This window comes from Camarhynchus parvulus, chromosome 29 (genome assembly GCF_901933205.1).
Source record: "Camarhynchus parvulus chromosome 29, STF_HiC, whole genome shotgun sequence".
Lineage (NCBI taxonomy): Eukaryota > Metazoa > Chordata > Aves > Passeriformes > Thraupidae > Camarhynchus > Camarhynchus parvulus.
The window spans coordinates 1,081,190-1,101,457 of NC_044599.1; the positions used below are offsets into that span (position 1 = coordinate 1,081,190).

At 60.3% G+C, this 20,268-nt stretch overlaps 2 protein-coding genes across 2 annotated transcripts; one reads left to right on the forward strand and one right to left on the reverse strand.

Moving 5' to 3' along the window:
* The first annotated feature begins 1,185 nt into the window (after window positions 1–1,185).
* Window positions 1,186–7,539, forward strand: SARNP (SAP domain containing ribonucleoprotein). The gene is given in 13 exon segments (XM_030967218.1): window positions 1,186–1,221; window positions 2,121–2,220; window positions 2,363–2,409; window positions 3,750–3,798; window positions 3,801–3,816; window positions 3,949–4,000; window positions 4,141–4,214; window positions 4,585–4,613; window positions 4,855–4,880; window positions 5,146–5,214; window positions 5,704–5,784; window positions 6,458–6,520; window positions 7,170–7,539. Coding segments are annotated over 12 exon segments (621 nt in total). The 3' UTR covers window positions 6,500–6,520; window positions 7,170–7,539.
* Window positions 7,540–10,221: 2,682 nt separating this feature from the next.
* Window positions 10,222–19,150, reverse strand: GDF11 (growth differentiation factor 11). The gene is made up of 3 exons (XM_030967196.1): window positions 18,776–19,150; window positions 14,471–14,844; window positions 10,222–13,250 (listed from the first exon to the last, which is right to left on the reverse strand). The coding sequence occupies exons 1-3, from the start codon at window positions 19,125–19,127 to the stop codon at window positions 12,870–12,872; spliced, it is 1,107 nt and encodes a 368-aa protein (XP_030823056.1). The 5' UTR covers window positions 19,128–19,150; the 3' UTR covers window positions 10,222–12,869.
* Between the last annotated feature and the right edge of the window lie 1,118 nt (window positions 19,151–20,268).

Consider the following 20,268-nt stretch of genomic DNA (forward strand, 5'->3'; position numbering starts at 1 on the left):
GCGGCGCCATCTTGAGTGTGGGCAGGGCCGCGCTGGGGACGCTTCAGGCGCCGTTACCGGGGTTGTGGCGGGTCCGGAGCGGCCGGGACGGACCCGTGGGGTGGGGGCGTGTCCGGTTAGTGCGGGAGATACGGCCTGGCCTGACAGTGAAGCGGCCACTCCCATCATGGAAGCCGCCACATCCATCATGGCGGCCGCAATCCATCATGGCGGCCGCAATCCATCATGGCGGCTGCCACACCCATCATGGCGGCTGCCACATCCATCATGGCGGCTGCCACACCCATCATGGCGGCCGCCACACCCAGAAAGATTTATTTCACTAATTCTAATTATTCTCATTATTCTAGTTTTTGATTATTTAAATTACTTCACTTATTTGAGTTATTAATTGAGGGTGGTTGGGGCTCAGGAGCTGTGGGAAGCAGGGTGAAAAGCACGATACTACTAAATAATCACGCAAACAAATTAAATTATTATCATTTTAATAACGGAATAAACCAGCAGCCATTGGGAGCAGCACCTGGAGAGGGGAAGCGAGAGGGAAACTCTGGAATGTTCTGGAAAATGACCCCAAATTTGTGCTTTGCACCCCTGGGTGAAGGACAATAATTAATGAGCAAATTTAGAATAAACAATTAATACAAAATACTTAATACACAACAGTTTAATTAAATAGCTACAATAAAAGCAATTTTTACCCAATAAATATATACTTAACAGGTTAAATCATAACAAATGATATATTTAGATAAACGAAAAATGTCACAAAGAACGTAACAACATTATAAACAATAAACACATAATAAACAGAGCTACTAAATAATAGGTATCTAAATCTATCTAGGAATGCTAATAGCCCAATGAAGCGAGATAATATTTAATAATTAATTACACCCGAGTCCTTCAATGACCCCGCTGTGGTCCCGGTCACACCTCCCGGAAGTCCGCGTTTCCCGCCCTCTCTTTCCATTGGCTGTCGCTCAGCACCCCCTACTTCCATTGGTTCGTCTGCACGCCAGTCAATATCGCCCCGCCCACAACGCCGGACAGACCAATCACCTGCGGGTTCCATCAGCAGCGCTGACCAATGGCGAGCAGCGGACGTGGGCGGGGCGGCGGAGGACGCGCGGCGCTGATTGGCCGGAGCGGCGTGAGGGGCGGGACCGGCGCGGGGGTGACAAGATGGCGGCGGAGCCGGTGGAGCTGCACAAGCTGAAGGTGCCGCTGGGAGCGGGAGCGGGGCCGGGAAAACCGCGGGGACCGAGCCCGGCAAGCGGGACAGCCCCGGGGGACAGCGGCTGGGACCGAGGGAGCGCGCGGGGGAACGGCGGGAAACGGGCCGGGGGCTCTGAGGGGGACCTGAGGGTCTCTGAGGGGACTTTGAGGGAGCCCTGAGGGGGCTCTGAGGGTTCCCTGAGGCCCCGAGGGGGATCTGGGGGACTTTGAGGGGGCTCTGAGCGGATCTGAGCGTCCGAGGGAGCTCTGGGGGTTCTGAGGGGGTCCTGGGGGGCTCTGAGGGTCTTAGGGGGGTCTGAGGTGGTTTGAAGGGGGTCATGGGTGGGGGTCCTGAGGGGGATCTGGGGGCCTCTGAGGGGGTCTTGCTTGGGGTCCTGAGGGGATCTGGAGGGGCCCTGGGTGGGGGGTGTCTGAGGGGGTCCTGGGTGGGGGTCCTGAGGGGGCTTTGAGGGTCTTAGGGGGGTTTGAAGGGGGTCGTGGGTGGGGGTCCTGAGGGGGATCTGGAGGGGCCCTGGGGGTGGGGGGTCTGAGGGGGTTTGAGGGTCTGGGGGAGCCCTAGTTCCCTGGGGGTGGGGGGGGTCCTGAGGGGGTTTGATGGGGGTTCTGGGGGGTCCTGGGTGGGGGTCCTGAGGGGGATCTGAGGGTTTTAGGGGGGGTCTGAGGGGGTCCTGGGTTGGGGTACTGGGGGGCTTCTGAGAGGGTTTGAAGGGGGTTTGAAGGGGGTCCTGGGTGGGGGTCCTGAGGGGGATCTGGGGGGCTCTGAGGGGTATCTGAGGGTCTGGGCAGAGTCTGAGGGCCCCTGAGGGGATCCTGAGGGGGCTCTGGGGGTCTGGGGGGTCCCTGTGTGGGGGTCCTGAGGGATCCCCCCCGTCCATCCGCAGCTGGCCGAGCTGAAGCAGGAGTGCCTGGCGCGGGGGCTGGAAGCCAAAGGCAACAAGCAGGACCTGATCCACCGGCTCCAGGCCTACCTGGAGGAGCACGGTGGGCGCTCCCCAAAATCCCAACCCCACGGCATTCCCAGCTGCAATTTCCACCCCATTTCCCCCCAGAAAAATCCTCGTTTTCCTGCGATTCCCAAAGAATTTTACCACTCTGATCTTTCCCTGATTTCCTTTTTTTCCAGCTGAAGAGGAGCCCAACGAGGAGGACGTGCTGGGAGAGGAGATTGAGGTGAGGATTTTTGGGGGTCATCCCAATTTTCCGGGGGTTTGGGGTGGGAATGAGGCAGCGTGCCAGAATTTCAATCATTTCCCCGTTTCCTCATCTTTTTTTGGGATTAAATCCCTTCGGTTTGGTGCCTGGGATGCTCCAGCTTTCCCATGGATTTCCCATGGATTTCCCATGGATTTCCATGGATTTCCCATGGATTTCCCATGGATTTCCCATGGATTTCCCATAGATTTCCATGGGTTTTCTATGGATTTCCCATGGATTTTATGGGTTTGCCATGGGTTTCCTATGGACTTTCTGGTTTTCCCAAGGGTTTTATGAATTTTATGCATTTCCCATGGGTTTTATGGATTTCCCATGGATTTTACAGATCTCCCATGGGTTTCCCGTGGATTTTCTGGATGTCCTCTGGATTTTTCATGGATTTTCCATATTTCCTGTGGGTTTCCCATGGATTTTCCATATTTCCCATGGATTTCCCATGGGTTTCCCATGGATTTTCCATATTTCCCATGGATTTCCCAAATTTCCCATGGGTTTCCCATGGATTTCCCATGTGGATTTCCCATGGACTTTATGGGTTTTTTATGGATTTTCTATGGATTTTCCATGGATTTTAGGAATCTTCCTCAAATTTCCCATGGATTTCTCACTGATTTTAGGGATTTCCCGTGGATTTCCCATGGATTTTCCATATTACCCATGGGTTTTATGGGTTTCCCATGGGTTTTACAGATCTCCCATGGGTTTCCCATGGATTTTCTGGATGTCCCCTGGATTTTTCATGGATTTTTCATATTTCCCATGGGCTTCCCATGGATTGTCAATGGGTTTTCTATGGATTTTCTATATTTTCCATGGATTTCCCATGGGTTTTTTGGATTTTCCATGGATTTTCCATATTTCCCATGGATTTCCCATGGGTGTTTTGGATTTCCTGTGGATTTCTCATGGATTTTCCATGGATTCCCCGTGTGGATCTCCCATGGATTTTATAGGTTTTTTAATGGATTTCCTATAGATTTTACGAATCTTCCTTGAATCTCCCATGGATTTCTCACTGATTTTATGGATTTCCGTGGATTTCCTGTGGATTTTCCATATTTCCCATGGATTTCCCTTGGGTTTTATGGGTTTCCCATGGGTTTTCCAGGGATTTTCCATGGATGTTATGGATTTCCCGTGGATTTCCCGTGGATTTTCCATATTTCCCATGGATTTCCCTTGGGTTTTATGGGTTTCCCATGGGTTTTCCAGGGATTTTCCATGGATGTTATGGATTTCCCATGGATTTCCCATGGATTTCCCATGGATTTTCCATGTTTTCCATGGGTTTGCAGGAGGAGGAGCCCAAGGCGCCGGAGCCGCCGGTGAAGGTGGAGGAGGCGCCGTGAAGTCGCCCGACGTGTGAGGAGAATTCCCAGGAAAACCCGGGAATGAGGGGCTGGGAAAGGGGGATCAGGGAAATTTTGGGAATCCCAAATCCCTCCTGGAGCAGCCTCTGGAGCATCCCTCACCTTTTCCCCAAACTTTTTCCAGGATCCAGGAGAAGAAAGTGGTGAAAATCTCTTCGGAAATCTCCCAGATGGAGGTAAAATCCCCTGGAAAATCCCAATTTTTTTGCTGGAGAATCCCAATTTTCCCCAGAAAAATCTTAAATTTTTGCTGGAAAATCCCAATTTTCTCGCTGTGAATTCCCAGAATTCCCTTTTTATTTTTCCCATTTCCCAGAGGATGCAGAAAAGGGCCGAGAGGTTCAACGTCCCCGTCAGCCTGGAGAGCAAAAAGGCAGCGAGGGCAGCACGGTGAGCACGGAAATTTGGGAATTTTGGGGGGAAATTTGGGAATTTTGGGGCGAAATTTGGGAATTCTGGGTGGAATCCCAGGAATTTGGAATGGGATCCCTGTCTGGGGAGATGGGACTGGACTGGAATCCCCAGAGGATTCCAAATCCTTGGGATCAGGGAACTCTGGAAAAAGGGATTTGTGGGAATTTTGTAGGATTTTTTGGGGAATTTTGTGGGATTTTGGAAAAAAATTCGTGCCTGGGCTGGAATTCTTAGAGGGTTTTTCATCTCTGGGATCAGGGAACTCTGGGGAAAGGGAATTTGTAGGAATTTTGGCCCTAATTCCCAAAATCCCAGCCCTAATTCCCTTTTTTTTTCATTCCCACAGGTTCGGCTTGGCCACAATTCCCACAAAAGGTGAGCAGAGGGAATTCCTGGAATTCTGGGAATTCCCTGGGATTGCAAATTCCCTTTTCCCACATTTTTGGGAGCAGAAATTTCAGGATTTGGTGGGAAAGGACCTCAAATGATACCAAATTTTCCTGGGATTTTTCATCCCAAAAAATGCAGGGTTGGGATTTTCCTGGAATTCCCAGTTCTGGGCTGAAATCCAAGAATTTTGGCCAATTCCTGACTGGAATTTTCCTCCTTTTCCCAGGGCTCTCGGCAGACTCCAAACCCACGGTGAGGAAATCTGGGATTCCCATGGAATTTTGGGAATTTGGGTGGAATTTTGGGGAATTCAAGTGGAATTTGGGGAATTCCAATGGGAATTTTGAGATCCCAGCTGAAATTTTGGGTTGCAATTCACCAAAAAACCCCTGGAGTTTTTCCAGGATCAGCCCCTCTGGAAAAGCTCCCAGAGCTGAGGAATTTTGGGAATTTTTATTCCGGAATTTCCCCCTTTGGAAGCGCCGGGGATCCCAAATCCCAAATCTCCTTTTCCCAGATAAATCTGGAAAAGCTCAAGGAAAGAGCCCAGAGGTTCGGCCTCAACGTCTCCTCCCTTTCCAAGAAGGTGAGATTTGGGAATTCCAGGAATTTTGGGAATTCTGGGAATGCCAGGGTGCTCTCCCTACCCCGGGATTATCCCAAAATTCCAAATTTTCCTTCCCTGGGTTGGGTTTTTTGGGAATTGGGTTTTTTGGGGTTTGGGGAATTTGGGGGTTTTTGGAATTTTGGGTTTTTGGGAGCTGGGGTTTTGGGGAGTTAGGATTTTTGGGAATTGGGGTTTTTGGGAATATTGGGGTTTGGGAATTGGGGTTTTTGGGGAATTGGGGTTTTTGGGGGAATTTTGGGGTTTTTTGGGGGTTGAGGTTTTTGGGGATCAGGTTTTTTTTAATTGGGATTTTTTTTGAACGGGAGTTTTTTAGGAATTGAGGTTTTGGGAATTGGGGTTTTTTGGGAATTGGGTCACCCAGGGATAACAGGAATGTTTCCCTGCCCTGGAATGGGATTGGGAGGGGTCCCAGGGATCCATTCCCAACATTCCCAACCCCATTCCCAGAGCGAGGAGGATGAGAAGCTGAAGAAGAGGAAGGAAAGGTTCGGGATCGTCACCGGGGCCGGCACCGCTGAGGATTCCGAGGTGGGGCTGGGAATTCCTGGGATTTGGGGCCAGAAATTTCTGGGATTTGGGGCCGGGAATTCCTGGGATTTGGGGTGGGAATTCCCGAGATTTGGGGCCAGAAATTCCCGGGATTTGGGGCTGGGAAATTCCCAGGATTTGGAGTCAGAAATTCCCAGGACTTGGAGCCAGAATTCCTGGGATCCCTGGGCTCATCCCAAAACCACCTCCCACTTCCCAACCCTTGAGGAATCCAGGGATTTTGGGGGTTTTCCATGGATTTAGGGGACATCTTCTATGGATTTAGGGAGTTTCTCCGTGGATTTGGGGACATTTTCCCTGAGATTTTGGGACCCTTCTCACAGGGATTTGGGGACAATTTCCCAGGGATTCCAGCTGCTTTTCCAGGGATTTGGGGGCCTTTTTCCCAGGGATTTGGGGCTGGTTTTTTCCTGGAATTTGGGGTCATTTTCCCAGGAATTTTGGGGTCTTTTTCCCAGGAATTCAGGCTTTGGAATTCTCTGTGTTTTGGACAATTTTTCCTCAGGAAACCCCCCCCAAATCCTGGGGTTTTCCCACCCTTTGGGATCAGGAATTTCCCCATTCCCACCCCCTTCCTCTCTCTCTCTCTTTACTGGGATTTTCCCCATGGATTTCTGGAATTTTCCCTCTTTTTGGCCCTTCCCAAATCCAGGCAAAGAAGCGGAAAAGGGCAGAAAGGTTCGGGATTGTCTGAGCTGCTCCGGCCTCTCCTCAGGTCAGGATTCCCTTTTCCCTCATTCCCAATTTTCCATGGAATTTCCAGCCCTCCACCCAGGGAATTCCCCTTCCCTTGGAGGATTTTACTCCTCAGTTTTTGAATTTTTCCAAAAAAAAAAAAAAAAATGAAAAGGAAAAGGAGAAGCTGGGCTTGGGAGGGAGGGAATTCCAAAATCCTGGGCACAATTCCCAAAATGTTGGGGTTTTCCATGGATTTGGGGTGGTTTTTCAGGATTTTGGGGTTGTTCTTTTCCAGGGATTTTGGGGTTCTTTTTCCAGGGATTTGTGGCTGTTTTCCCAGGAACTTGAGGCTTTTTTTCCAGGGGATTTGGGGGGTGTTTTTCCATGGATTTGGGGCTCATTTCCCAGGAATTTGGGGCTGTTTTTCCAGGGATTTGGGGCTCATTTTCCAGGGATTTGGGGCTCATTTTCCATGGATTTGGGGCTGTTTTTTCCATGGATTTGGGGCTCATTTTCCATGGATTTGGGGCTGTTTTTTCCATGGATTTGGGGCTGTTTTTCCAGGGGATTTTGGGGGGATTCATGGAGCAGCTCCCCTGGGAATCATGGCATCCCAATCCCGTGGGATTTTTGGGAGTTTCCCGTGGAATCCAAGCAAAAATTCCAGGGATTTCTTGGATTTCCAGGTGGGCCTTGCCTGAACCCTTCCCCTGTTGAAGACTTGAGCTCCCAGGATTTGGAATTTCGGGAATCTCATCCCGGAGCCGTGGGAGCAGCAGGGCCGGGGCCACTCCCGGAATTCCGGGGCCATTCCCAGCCCAAGAGATTCTATTTTTTTGGCAATTCTCCTTTTCCATCCTCGGGAACCTCAGAAATTCCCAAGATGCTCCTTCCCATCCCCCAAATCCTCCATTTTCCCTGGGTTTTCCCAGTTTTTTCCCGGTTTTTCCCAGATTTTATATTCCCGGTTTTTTCTATTTCCCCGGATTTTCCCTCGGAAGGGTCGGGCGCTGCCCCTCATCCCACATTTCCCAATAAAAAACTTCCCTTTTCCAAGGAAATCCCCTTTTTTTCCAGGGGTTTGCATGCAGGCTTGGAACCGTGGGAATTCCCTCCAATTCCTGGAGTATTCCTGAGGTTTTCCAGGAATTGCTGGGCTTAAAATCCAGGTTTTCTTAAGGTTTTCCTGGGATTTTCTAGGAATTCCTGGGGTTTTCCTGCTGTTACCCAGATTTTCCTGAGATGTTCTCAGGAATTCCTGGTGTTAAATCCGATTTTTCCTGTGGTTTTCCAGGAATCCCTGCTGTTAAATTCAGGTTTCCCTGAGATTTTTTTTTCAGGAATTCCTGGTGTCAAATCCAGATTTTCTTGAGATTTCTCAGGAATTCCCGGTGTTAAATCCCGGTTTTCCCGAGCTTTTCCAGGAATTCCCGGTGTTGTCCAGGTTTTCCTGAGGTTTTCCAGGAATCCCTGCTGTTAAATCCAGGTTTTCCCGAGCTTTTCCAGGAATTCCCGGTGTTCAATCCCGGTTTTCCCGAGGTTTTCCAGGAATCCCTGTCCCCTTTCTGTCCCCTCCGTGCTCGGTGGCCCCGGGCCAGGCGGGTGGAGCGCGGCCAAGCGCCGCGGCCGCGTTCCCGGCGTTAATTGCGTTAATTGCGTTCATTAGCGCCGATGTCGCTGCGGCCTTGGGAGCCGCTGTCGCCGTGGGTGGCCCCGGATGTCCCCGGGCCTCATTTGTGGCCCCGGGGGCTCCGAATTAGGTCAGGGGGAGCGGGGCCGGGAATGGGGAACCGGGAAAATGGGAATGGGAATGGGGAAAGGGGAAAGGGGAATGGGAATGGAGAAAAGGGGAATGGGAATGGGGTGGGGGGGAGGGGAAAGGGGGAAGAAATGGAATGGGGAATGGGGAGGGGGGAGGGAAGGGGAGGGAATGGGGAAAGGGAAAGGGAGGGAAATGGGGAAAAGGGAATGGGAATGGGAAAGGGAAAGGGGAGAGGGGGGGGGGGGGGGGAGAAAGGGAATGGGGAAAAGGGAAGGAAGGGGAAAGGGAATGGGGAAAAGGGGAATGGGAATGGGGAAAGGGGAATGGGGAATGGGGACTGGGAGTGGGGAAAGGGGAAAAGGGGAAAGGGAAAAGTGGGAATGGGGAAAGGGGAAAGGGGAATGGGAATGGGGAAAAGGGGAATGGGAATGGGGAAAAGGGGAATGGGAATGGGGAAAAGGGGAATGGGAATGGGGAATGGGGATGGGGAAAGGGGAATGGGAATGAGGAAAAGGGGAAAGGGGAATGGGGAATGGGGAATGGGAAAAGGGGAAAGGGAACAGGGATGGGAATGGGAAAAGGGGAAAGGGAAAATGGAAATGGGAATGGGGAAAGGGGAAAGGGGAATGGGGATTGGGAGTGGGAAAAGGGGAAAGGGAACAGGGATGGGAAAGGGGAATGGGGAAAGGCAAAAAGGGAATGGGGAAAGGGAACAGGAAAAGGAATGGGAGAAGGGGAAAGGGAATGGGAAAAAGAGAACGGGAAAAAGGGGCACAGGAACAGGAAAAGGGGAACAGGGCATGTGAACTGGAATGGGAAAAGGGGAACGGGGAAAGGAAAAAGGAGCACAGGAATGGGGAAGGGGGAACAGGGAAAGGGGAATGGGAATGGGAAAAGGGGATGGGAACAGGGAAGAGAATGGGAACAGGGCTGGGAATGGGAACGGGGGAACAGAACAAAAGCGAGTGCTCGTTCAAGTGCTCGGAGTGGAGAAACGAAAACCAAAACCCCCCCAGTGCCCCCGGTGCCCCCCAGGCTGGGCTGCAGGGGGACAGGACAGGGACAGTGACTGTGCTCACTCTGGGGACAAGGACAGTGGTCACTCTGGTCACTCAGAGGTGACCACAGCTGTGTGGGAAGGGGCTGGGGAGGCCTCAGGTGTGTCCTGGAGGATCCAGCCAGAGGGGACAGTGGGGACATTGCCAGGCTGGACAGAGGGGACGTGACCAGTGGCCACGGGGCCACCAACCTGGCAGGGCCCGCTGGAGCCGCGTCCTCGTGTCCAGGCCTTGTGTCCAGTCCCTGCTCGGACACCGGGGGGTCACTGCCCACCGTGTGCCCCCCTCAGTGACACCTCCCTGTCCCCTCGGCCCTAATTAGCCGGGGACATTCCCGGCATAGCTGCAGCCCCTAATGAGGCTCCATAAAGGGCCGGCTCCTGGGGCCGCTCGTAAAATCCCCCCCTTAAATTCCCCCTTTAAAATCCTCCCCCATTAAAATTCCCCTTTAAAAATCCCCCTTAAAAATCCCATTAAAATCCTCCCCTAAAATCCCCCATTAAAAATCCCCTTTTACAGCCAGGGAATGTGCCAGGACCCCCAAATGTCCCCAGCCCTGGCCCAAATGTCCCCATGGCAATGTCCCCATGGCAATGTCCCCATGTCCCCATGCCTGGTGTCCCCAAGGACCCAGGGGTCAGCAGTGGTGGCATTCTCCCCATGCCAGCTTGGGGCTGTCCCTTGTCCCCTCTGTCCCCCCAGTGTCACCCCCAAGGTCCCCTCTGGAACCTTCCAGAGCCCAAATCCTTCCCCCACCCCCCCCGGAGGTGACAATGGGGACACAGCCACCCCCAGAGCGCCGGGCGTGGAGCTGAAACCTCGGATTATTTCACTATTTTTTTAAAAAAACTTTTTAATTTTTTTTTTTTGAATTTTTTTTATTCTTTCTTTTTTATATTTTTGCTGTTCAAGTGCTGAGTTCGGCCCCGCCCCCCCCTCCCCCGGGACCCCCCCCGGGACCCCCCCGGGTCCCCCCGGAGCGACAGAACGAGGGACAAAAAACAACGGACGGACCAACAGAAAAGGAACCTAAGACGTCACGCACAGCCCGAGAGCGGGAAATAATTAGAATAATTAGAATAATTAGAATAATAATATACTCGGGGGGGCCGCCATCTTCCCCCCCCCGGCACCCCCTGCCTGTGGCACCAGTCGGTCCCGGGCACTGGGACCAGTTAGAGCCGGGTACTGGGACCAGTTAGAGCCGGGCACTGGGACCAGTTAGACCTGGGCACTGGGACCAGTTAGAACCGGGTACTGGGACCAGTTAGAGCCGGGCACTGGGACCAGTTAGAGCCGGGTCCTGGGACCAGTTAGAGCCGGGCACTGGGACCAGTTAGAGCTGGGCACTGGGACCAGTTAGAGCCACTACTGGGACCAGTTAGACCTGGGCACTGGGACCAGTTAGAGCTGGGCACTGGGACCAGTCAGTGCCAGTACTGGGACCAGTTAGACCTGGGTACTGGGACCAGTCAGTGCCAGTACTGGGACCAGTTAGAGCCAGTACTGGGACCAGTTAGACCTGGGCACTGGGACCAGTCACTGCCAGTACTGGGACCAGTTAGAGCCGGGCACTGGGAGCAGTCAGTGCCAGTACTGGGACCAGTTCAGGTCTGGACACTGGGACCAGTTAGAGCCGGTACTGGGACCAGTGCTGCCCACTGGGGGGACTGGTGCAGTGCCCGGGGATAACTGGTCCCAGTTTGCAGCTCTGACTGGTCCCAGGGCCTCGAGCCGCTGGCTTCCAGTGCCCAGTCCTCAACTGGTCCCAGTGCCTGGGGGTTACTGGTCCCAGTGCCCGCCCTCCCCGTGCTGTCCCCTTTGTGCCCCCTGCCCGTGGCAGCCCCGGCGCCTCGCGGGGTTTTTGGGGTGCGGCACCGCGGGTTGGGGGCTCCAGGGCCCCTCCCAGTCCCTCCCAGCGCTTCCGGACCTTTCCCGGTGTGGTGTCTCTGCCCTCGGCCAGCCCCGGAGCCCCCCAGGCACCGACGGGCGGTGCCTGGACCCCGGACTGGCCACCACGAGGGGCTGGAGGTCACCACGAGGGGCTGGAGGTCACCAAGAGAGGCTGGTGGTCCCCACGAGGTGTTTGGTGGCCACCGGGCCAGGCTGTGCCCCTTTTGGGGCGCTGCGGGACCTCCCCCTCCCCTTCCTGGCTGTCCCCATCCCCGTCCCCTCGGCCCGGCCCCCGCCGGCGCCACCAGGGCGGTGACATCGGGCGGTGACATCGGGCGGTGACATCGGGCGGTGGCACCGGCCTGGCACGAGGGGCCCCTTAAGTGCTGCGGCGCCAGGAGGGGGGGTCCGGGGGGGTCCCCTCGGCCCCGTGAGCGCCGCGGGGCTCGGCGGGGCTGTCGCGGAGCCGGCGACAAGTGCTACAGATGCCGAGTGGCGCCGGTGTCCCCCTAAGTGCTGCGCGGGTGCGGGGCCGGAGCCCCCCGGGCCGGGGCCGCTCCCCCTGCGGCACCCGGGTTTAAGTGCTGGGGGGCCGCGGGGGCTTCTCCCCGTTCCCGGAGCCTCCTCCGGTCCCGCCCGCATCGCTCGGGGCCGAGAGGGAACCGCAGGAGCCGCGGCGGAGCCTCGGGAGACGCGGGGGGTTCGTTCTCACGTGAAACAAACACAAACAACAGAAAAAAAAAATTAAAAAAAAAAAAAAAAAAGAACAAAACCAAAACCCTCCGAGGGCAGCGCGAGGCGAATGTGCGGCGTAAGCGGAATTTCGGCCCCAGCCGGAGCCTCCCAGCAATTCTGGTGTCGCCTCCGGGTGACCCCCGGGCCGCCCTCACCCCCCGGCGGAGCGGGGCCGGTGCCAGGGCTGCAGGCAAAGCCCGGGCCGAGGCTCCGGCCCCTCCGGCCGTCCTTGCCCGGGGGTCCCCGGGGCTCTCCGGGCTGGAGCGGCCCCTCCGGAGCCGGCCCCGGCTGCGAGCGGAGGGAGCGGGGCGAGCGCCGGCCGGGAGGGCGATTAATAAATAAATAAATTAAAGAAGGGAGGCGGATTCCTCCCGGTGCCGGGGGTCCCACGGCCGCAGCGAGGTCCGGGGTCACCCCCCCTCGGTGTCACCAGCGGTGTCCCCAGCGCTGCTCCAGGAGCACGGGGAGACGCGGGGCGCGCTCGCTCTTCCTCCTCCTCCTCCTCCTCCTCCTCGTGCTGCTGCTCTCCCCGCTGGGCTGGCCCGGGGGAGCCGCCCCCGGGGCCGTGTCCCCGCGGTGTCCCCGTGTCGCCACCGCGGCCTGGGGGTCCCGGCCCCCCCCCCCCTTTCCCTTCTCCGTCCGGTCGCTTTTATTGCACAATGCGCGTGGGATCGCGGGGTCGCTGCTCCGTGCGATTCTCCTCCTCCTCCTCCTCCTCCTCCTCCTCTCTCCTCCACCATCCAAACCGATTTCAACGCTTGGCCTTTGTCACTTTGCGCTTCCCGCCCCGCCCCGAACCAACAACAAAATGAAAAAAAAAAAACAAAAAAAAAAAAAAAGGCAAAAAAAGAGCGGAAAAAATGCTGAGGAGCCCGCGGGGGGCAGCGGGGGCTCGCTCGGACGGGGGAGAGGCAGGCGGGGCAGGAGGGAGGGCGGCTCTAGGAGCAGCCGCAGCGATCCACCACCATGCCGGGGATCTTGCCGTAGATGATCTGCTGCTTGTCGTTGAAGTAGAGCATGTTGATGGGGGACATCTTGGTGGGCGTGCAGCAGGGCCCGGCCGAGCCGCGCGGGTTGGCCTGCTGCACCAGGTGCGTGTGCGGGTACTTCTGCATGAACATGTACTCGCACTGGCCCGAGCAGTAGTTGGCCTTGTAGCGCATGGGGGCGATGATCCAGTCCCAGCCGAACGCCTCGAAGTCCACGGTGAGCGGGTAGCGGCAGCAGCGCGACTCCGTGGAGTGCTCGTCGCAGTCCAGCCCCAGGTTCCGCCGCGAGCGCTTGTTGTTCTCCAGGACGCGCAGCTCCATGAAGGGGTGCTGGGGACAGCGACAGCGGGGAGGGGACACGGGGGGCAGGGGGACAGCGGGGAGGGGACAGGGACAGTGGTGAGGGGACAGCGAGGGACGGGAGGGGACGCAGGGGACAGCAATGAGTGGACAGGGACAGCCGGGATGGGACAGACATAAGGGGACATGGACAGTAGTGAGGGGACAGGGGGACAGGGGGACAGTGGGGAGGGGACAGGGGGACAGCAGTGAGGGGACAGCGACGGACGGGAGGGGACAGGGACAGCCAGGAGGGGACACAGACAGGAGTGAGGGGACAGGGACAGCCAGGAGGGGACAGCCGCGAAGGAACACGGGACAGCCATGAGAGGACAGGGGATAGATGTGAGGGGACATGGGACAGGCACGAGGTGACAGATGTGATGGGACAGTGGTGAGAAGACACACGGGACAGCCATGAGGGGACAGCAGTGAGGGATACAGGGCAGCGGTGAGAGGACACAGGGGACAATGGTGAGGACAATGGTGACACAGGGTCCCCGCTGCACCCTGCTCCACCCAGCCTGGCTGTGCTGTGCCCGGAGGTGTCACCAGCCCCATGGAGGTGGCGGTGTCCCCACAGATCTGCCACCCGTCCCGTGGAACTGCCATCAGTCTATTGAGGTGTCCCCAGCTCCACAGAGCTGTCACTGTCCCCATGACCTGTGATCATCGTCCCTAAACTGCCACCACCCCTTGGGCTGTCACTGTCCCCGAGCCACATCTCCTGCCTCCAGAGCTGCCCCAGCACCCGCCCAGCGCCCCTCTGGGGACCCCCTGAGCCCCCCTGGCAGTGCCACCCACCCAGTGCCCCTCTGGGGACCCCCTGAGCCCCCCTGGCAGTGCCACCCACCCAGTGCCCCTCTGGGGACACCCTGAGCCCCCCGTCCCCCTGGGCAGTGCCACCCACCAGCCCCTCAGTTCTGCTTTTGGGGACACCCTGAACCGGGGGGCAGTGCCACCTATCCAGCCCCTCTAGGGACATCCTGAGCCCCCGTGCCCCCCCTGGCAGTGCCAGTGCCACCCACCCACCCACCATCCCCTCTGGGGACACCCCAAACCCCTCGTGCCCCCCTGGCAGTGCCACCCATCCAGTGCCCCTCTGGGGACACCCTGAGCCCCCCTGGCAGTGCCAGTGCCACCCACCAGCCCCTCTGTGCCCCTCTGGGGACACCCCAAACCCCCCGTGCCGCCCCGGCAGTGCCACCCACCAGCCCCTCGGCGCCGGGCCCCAGCGAGGTGACGGCCAGGTCGTTGCCGTTGGGGTCGAAGGCGTTGATCTCGATGCCCCAGTTGTTGTGGGGCTGCTTGAACCAGTTCTGCAGGACGTGCTTGAAGTCGATGCTCTGCCAGTGGCCGGAGCGCGAGTTGAGCTCGATCTTGAGCGAGCGGATGCGGATGTGGCGGCTGCCCTCGTCCGTGACGGGCTTGAGGCGCAGGATCTGCAGGTACACGGTGGAGGTGTGCTGCACCGGCCGCAGGTACACCCAGAGCTGCGCCTTCACCACCTTGGTGAACATGATCTTGGGGCTGAAGTTGAAGAAGCAGCAGTGCGGGCTGCCCTCGATCTGCACCACCGGGTCCGCTGCGGGGTGAGGAGGGAGAGGAGGGGTCAGGGGTGGGCTTGGGACCCCTCAGGGGGACCCCGACACCGAGCTCTGGGACAGGCGGGACTCGCTGTGGGATCGCCGCGGGAGCCGAGAGCCTCTCTGGGATCCCCCAGAACCGCTCCGGGACCCCTGGGACCCCCGAGCCGCACTCAAGGAACCGAGAGCCTCTCTGGGATCCCCCTAGCCCTGCACCGGGACCCCCGAGCCACACTCCGGGACCCCCGAGCCCCTCTCTGGGACCCCTGAACCGCATTCTGGGAGCCGAGACGAGCCCCTCTCTGGGACCCCCCAGACCCACACCGGGACCCCCGAGCCCCTCTCTGGGACCCCTGAACCGCATTCTGGGAGCCGAGCCCCTCTCTGGGACCCCCAGACCCATTCAGGGACCCAAACCCCTCTCTGGGACCCCCCAGACCCACACCGGGACCCCCGAGCCACTTTCTGGGACCCTCCCCCTTCTCCTCTCCACGGCCCTTCCCCGGCTTTGAGACCCCCGAGCCGCCCCCGGGACCCCCGAGCCGGGCGGGGTCGGGGCAGCCCCTCCCGGGAGGTGAAGGTCGGGTCAGACCCCCCCGGCCCGGGGGTCTCCCGCCCGCTCGGGGGTCCCCGCTCGCCCCCTGCCCCGGGGGGTCCCGGTCTCTGTGGGGCGGGGGGCGCAGCACCTGCTGGGGGGAGGGGGTCCCAGGGCGCTGCATCTCCCACCCCCCCCCGCACCTCAGGGGAGGGGTCCCGCAGCCCCCCAAAGGCGGGAGGTGACAAACCCGGTGTGACCCCCCCGAGCATCCCCCGGCTCCGGGGTTCCCCCCCCCCCGGCCCGGCCCCACATCTGGGTCGAATTGAGGTGGGAATTTGTCCCCCCCCGGCCCCGGTCAGGTTTAATCACCCCCAGCTGCAGCCGGGGCCATTTGTGCGCCGGCCCCGCGGGGGTCGCGACACCGGGAATGTCGCACATGGGGCTGGGGGCGGCGGGGACCCCCCAACAACCCCCCAAAGCTTCTGGAGGGGGGGGGTTGACACTCGGGGGTGCGGGGCCGGTGGGTGCTGGGGGGAATTGGGGGGCTCCAGGTGAGGATTTTGGGGGGCTCCAGGTGGGGATTTGGGGGGGCTCCAGGTGAGGATTTGGGGGCTCCAGGAGTCACCCAGGCCCCTCTTTGGGGACCCCTCTGTCCCGGGGCTCTCTCTGCCCATCCCGGGGGACCCCGGGCTCGCTGAGGGGGGGGGTCCGGCGGGGCTGGGGGCGTTGCCAGGATGCTCCTCCGGTCGCCATGGCAACGGGGGATAAAGGTTACCGGGACACCGGGCACAGCTGGGGCTGAGCCGGGCGGGGGGCGGCCCCCGGACCCCCCCCCCGCTCTTTGTTCGCGCATTCGGGGCCCCCCGAGCGCTGCCCGCCCCCCCCCCCGAGGTGCCCGGCGCTGTCCCCGCGTCCGTCCTCGTGTCCTTGTGTCCGTCCTTGTGTCCCCACGTCCGTCCTTGTGTCCTTGTGTCGCTGTCCCCGCGTCCCGCTGACCTTGAGCGGCTCCCCCGGGCCCCCCCGGACCCCCCCCCCCCAAAGGGCCTCATTCAGCTCCCCCACCCCCCCCCCGAGGGTCGCGGGGGTCACGGGTGGCCCCTCGGGGGGGGTTCGGAGCCAATTAACCCTCGCGGCTCCGGGAGGGGCTGGGCCGGGGGGAACCCGAGAGCTTTATGGCCCATAAAGCGCCTTCCCCTCCTTCTGTTCAGGAACCATAAAAACCCCGCAATTGCCCGGGGGGGGGCGAGCGGAGAGAGAGGGGGGGAGAAAAAAAATCAAAATAATAACGGAGAGGAGCCCCCCCCCCCCTCCCCTCCCCTTCCCGGGACGCATCCGGAGCCGCGGGACCCCCGGGAGGGGGGGAGGGGGCTCTGCCCTTTATTTTGGGGGCCCCCGAGCTGCCAAAGGGGCGGGGAGGGGGGGCCCGAGGCCCGGGGAGGAAAACCCCAGCGTGTCGTCAATTTTATGGGTAATAAAATTTCAAAGCCGCCCGAGTGCATTTAATGCCTGGGAAGGAAATTCGGGGAGGGGGCGGCAGCCCCTCGCACCTCCCTCCCTTCCGCTCCCCCCCCCCGGGGGTACCGCGCCGGGAGCAGGTGGAGAAATCCCGGGGGAAACTGAGGCAGGGAGGGGGCGGAGCCGAGCCGGGGGCGGCCGGGTCCCCGCGTCCCCTCCTGGGACCCCCTGGCTGCGCTGGCCTGGCCCCAGCACGGCCCTGCTGTCACCATCACCCTGGTGTCACCCTGCTGTCACCCTGTTGTCACCCTGGTGCGACCCTCCTGGCACCCTGTTTGTCACCCTGCTGTCACCCTTGTGTGTCACCCTGTTTGTCACTTTACTGTCACCCTGCTGTCACCCAGGTCACCGTGTGCCACCTGCCCCGTGTCCCCGGTGTGCTCCCAGTGCCCAGTGCCAGCTCCCAGCGGCGCTGCTGAGCGGTGCCAGCGCCTGGTGCCAGTGCCCAGGTCCCCAGTGCCCGGTGCCAGGTCCCAGCACGCAGTGAGCGCTCACGGTCCCTGCTGCCAGTCCCAGTCCCAGTCCCAGTCCCAGTCCCAGTCCCAGTCCCAGTCCCAGTCCCAGTTCCTGGTTTCAGTCCCCTGTCTCAGTTTCCAGTCCCCAGTCCCAGTTCCCAGTCCCAGTCCCACTCTCAGCTCCCAGTCCCAGTTCCTGGTTTCAGTCCCCTGTCTCAGTTTCCAGTCCCCAGTTCCAGTTCCAGCCCCCAGTGCCCAGTCGCAGCTCCCAGTCCCAATCCCAGTCCCCAGTGCCCTCCCAGTTTCAATCCCAGTCCCCAATCCCCTGTCTCAGTTTCCAGTCCCCAGTCCCAGTGCCAGCTCCCAGTAACAACTCCCAGCACTCAGAACCAGCTCCCAGTTCCAGTTCCAGTCCCCAGTGCCCTGTCTCAGCTCCCAGTCCCAGCTCCTAGTCCCAAGTCCCAGTGCCACCTCCCCGTCCCCAGTGTCACCAGCCTGTCCCCAGTCCCAGTCCCCAGTCCCAGTCCCCAGTCCCAGCTCCCAGTACCAGCTCCCAGTACCAGGTCAGAGTCCCAGGACTCAGTTCCAGGTCCCAGTCTCAGCTCCCAGTCCCCAGTGTCACCAGCCTGTTCCCAGCTCCCAGTTCCCAGTTCCAGGTCCCAGTCCCAGTTCCCAGTACCAGTTCCCAGTCCCAGTCTCAGCTCCCAGTCCCCAGTGTCACCAGCCTGTTCCCAGCTCCCAGTTCCCAGTTCCAGGTCCCAGTCCCAGTTCCCAGTCCCAGTTCCCAGTCCCAGGACTCAGTTCCCGGTCCCAGTCCCAGTTCCCAGTCCCAGTTCCCAGTGCCACCTCCCAGTCCCCAGTGTCACCAGCCTGTTCCCAGCTCCCAGTTCCCAGTTCCCAGTTCCAGGTCCCAGTCCCAGTTCCCAGTCCCAGTTCCCAGTCCCAGTCTCAGCTCCCAGTCCCCAGTGTCACCAGCCTGTCCCCAACCCCAGTCCCCAGTGCCGGCTCTGCTCCCCAGCACGGGGCCCCTCTCCCGGTTCCCGGCGCTGTCCCCTCCTTGTCCCCTCCTTGTCCCCTCCTTGTCCCCGTCCCCGCGCACACGAAGCGGCCCCGCGGGACCCGCACGGACCGGGGGGACCAGAAGGGCCGGGGGGGGACTCAGGGACCCCCGGGAGGAGCTCAAGGACCCCCGGGAGGGACTCGGGGACCCCCGGGGGAGGCTCAGGGACCCCCGGGAGTACTCGGGCACCCCCGGGGGGGTCTCGGGGAGGACGGGGCGCCCCGCGGGGCCATCGGTGCGGAGCGGGGAGGGCAGCGGGGCAGCGGGAGCGGAGCCGGGGGGGGTCCGGGCCGGGGCTGGGGGACCGGGGGCGGGGGGAGTCCTGCGGCGAAGTTTGCAGCGGAACAAAGGGCGGCACTGACTTTCCTGGGCCATGCTGATGACGGTCTCGGTGGTGGCGTGGTACTCGTCCTCCTCCAGGTACTCGTCGTGCTGCAGCGAGTCCCCCTGGAAGTCGTGGAGGTCCAGGAGCTGCTGGAGCGGGGGGGCCTTGGGCAGCAGCTGCTTCACCACCTCCCGGGTGATGTTGGGCGCTTCCTTCAGCCGCAGCTTGCTCAGGATCTGCGACTTGATGCTCTCCAGGCGCAGCTCTTTGCTCTGCCGCCGCCACAGGCACACGGGGCAGGCGGGCTCCGAGGCGGGGGGCTGCTCCACCGACCCCCCCCCCGCCACCGCGGCCACCAGCGAGCCCAGCAGCCACCACAGCGGGGCCATGCCGGGGGACAGCAACAAATACATCGGGGAAAAAAAAAAAAAAAAAAAAAAAAAAAAAAAGAAAAAAAGAGAAACAAGAGGGAGGGGAGGGAAAAAAAATAATAAAAAAAAAAAAATAAAATAAGCAAACCCTTCCCCACCGGGCCGCCCCCCCGCCCCGCTTCCACCGCAGCGCGCAAGGGGGGGGAAGGCGGTAACGGCGGCGGGGGCGGGGAAGCCCCGGGGGGGGCCGAAGGGGGGGGGGGGACGAAAAAAAGCGGCGGCAGCGGCGGCCCCGGGGTTTTATACCCCAAGAGAAGTGTGTCGTCAGCGGCCTTGATTGGCTGCGGGCGCACAAAAGAGGTTCTGGCAGGGGCTTGGCACCAGCCGCCGCCGGCCCCCCGAGCCCCGGGAACGGCCCCGCCGCCGCCCGGTGCGCTCGGACACCCCCGCCCGCCACTCGGCTCGGGGGGCCGGGGGCGGCCCCGGCTCCCGGCGAGCGCGGCGGGATGGACGCGGATCCCGGCAAGTGCGCCCCCCACCCCCGCGCTGCGCCCCGAGACCCCCGGCACCCCCCGGGCCCCCCCGGGCCGGCCCCGCTGGAACCGGGCACGGGATCCGCCACCGGAGCTCCCCGCGGGGACCGGGAGCGGCGGAGCCCGGTCTGGGGGTGCCCGGCTGGGACTGGGGGGCTCGGGGAGCCCCGGAGGGGCTGAAATTCGGGGAGGGGGTGCGAAGGTGCCCGGTGTGCAACATCCCGGCACCGGGAAGTGCTGCGAGAGCACCGGGGGGAACGGGAGCGGTGGAACCCGGTCTGGGGGTGCCCGCCCGGGGGTTGGGGGGCTCGGGGACCCCCGGGGGGCTCCGGAGGGTGGGGACGGGGTGGAAGTGCCCGGTCTGGAGCATCCTGGCAGCGGGAAGCGCCGCGGGAGCGCCGCTCCAGGGGGGACAAGGAGATCCCAGCGCGGTTTGGGGGACACCGGGACCCTCGGGGGGGGCACAGGGGAGGTCCTGCCCACCCCGCACCGGCACCGGGCAGCGCTCCCAGGAGGAGCCGGGGCAGTAACGGGGACACCCCGGCCCTGAGATCACCGTGGGGACCCCCCAAGTGACCGAGACCCCCCCCGCCTTTTTCCCGCCCCATCAGAACCATGGAGAGGGG

Excerpts from the sequence above, each read along its gene's own strand:
- GDF11 (XM_030967196.1), bottom strand. The coding sequence starts at position 19,127 with ATGGCCCCGCTGTGGTGGCTGCTGGGCTCGCTGGTGGCCGCGGTGGCG. Across the intron at positions 14,845-18,775 it reads CATCAGCATGGCCCAGGAAA|CGGACCCGGTGGTGCAGATC; the intron begins GTCAGTGCCGCC and ends CTCACCCCGCAG. Across the intron at positions 13,251-14,470 it reads GGCCCGGCGCCGAGGGGCTG|CACCCCTTCATGGAGCTGCG; the intron begins GTGGGTGGCACT and ends CGCTGTCCCCAG.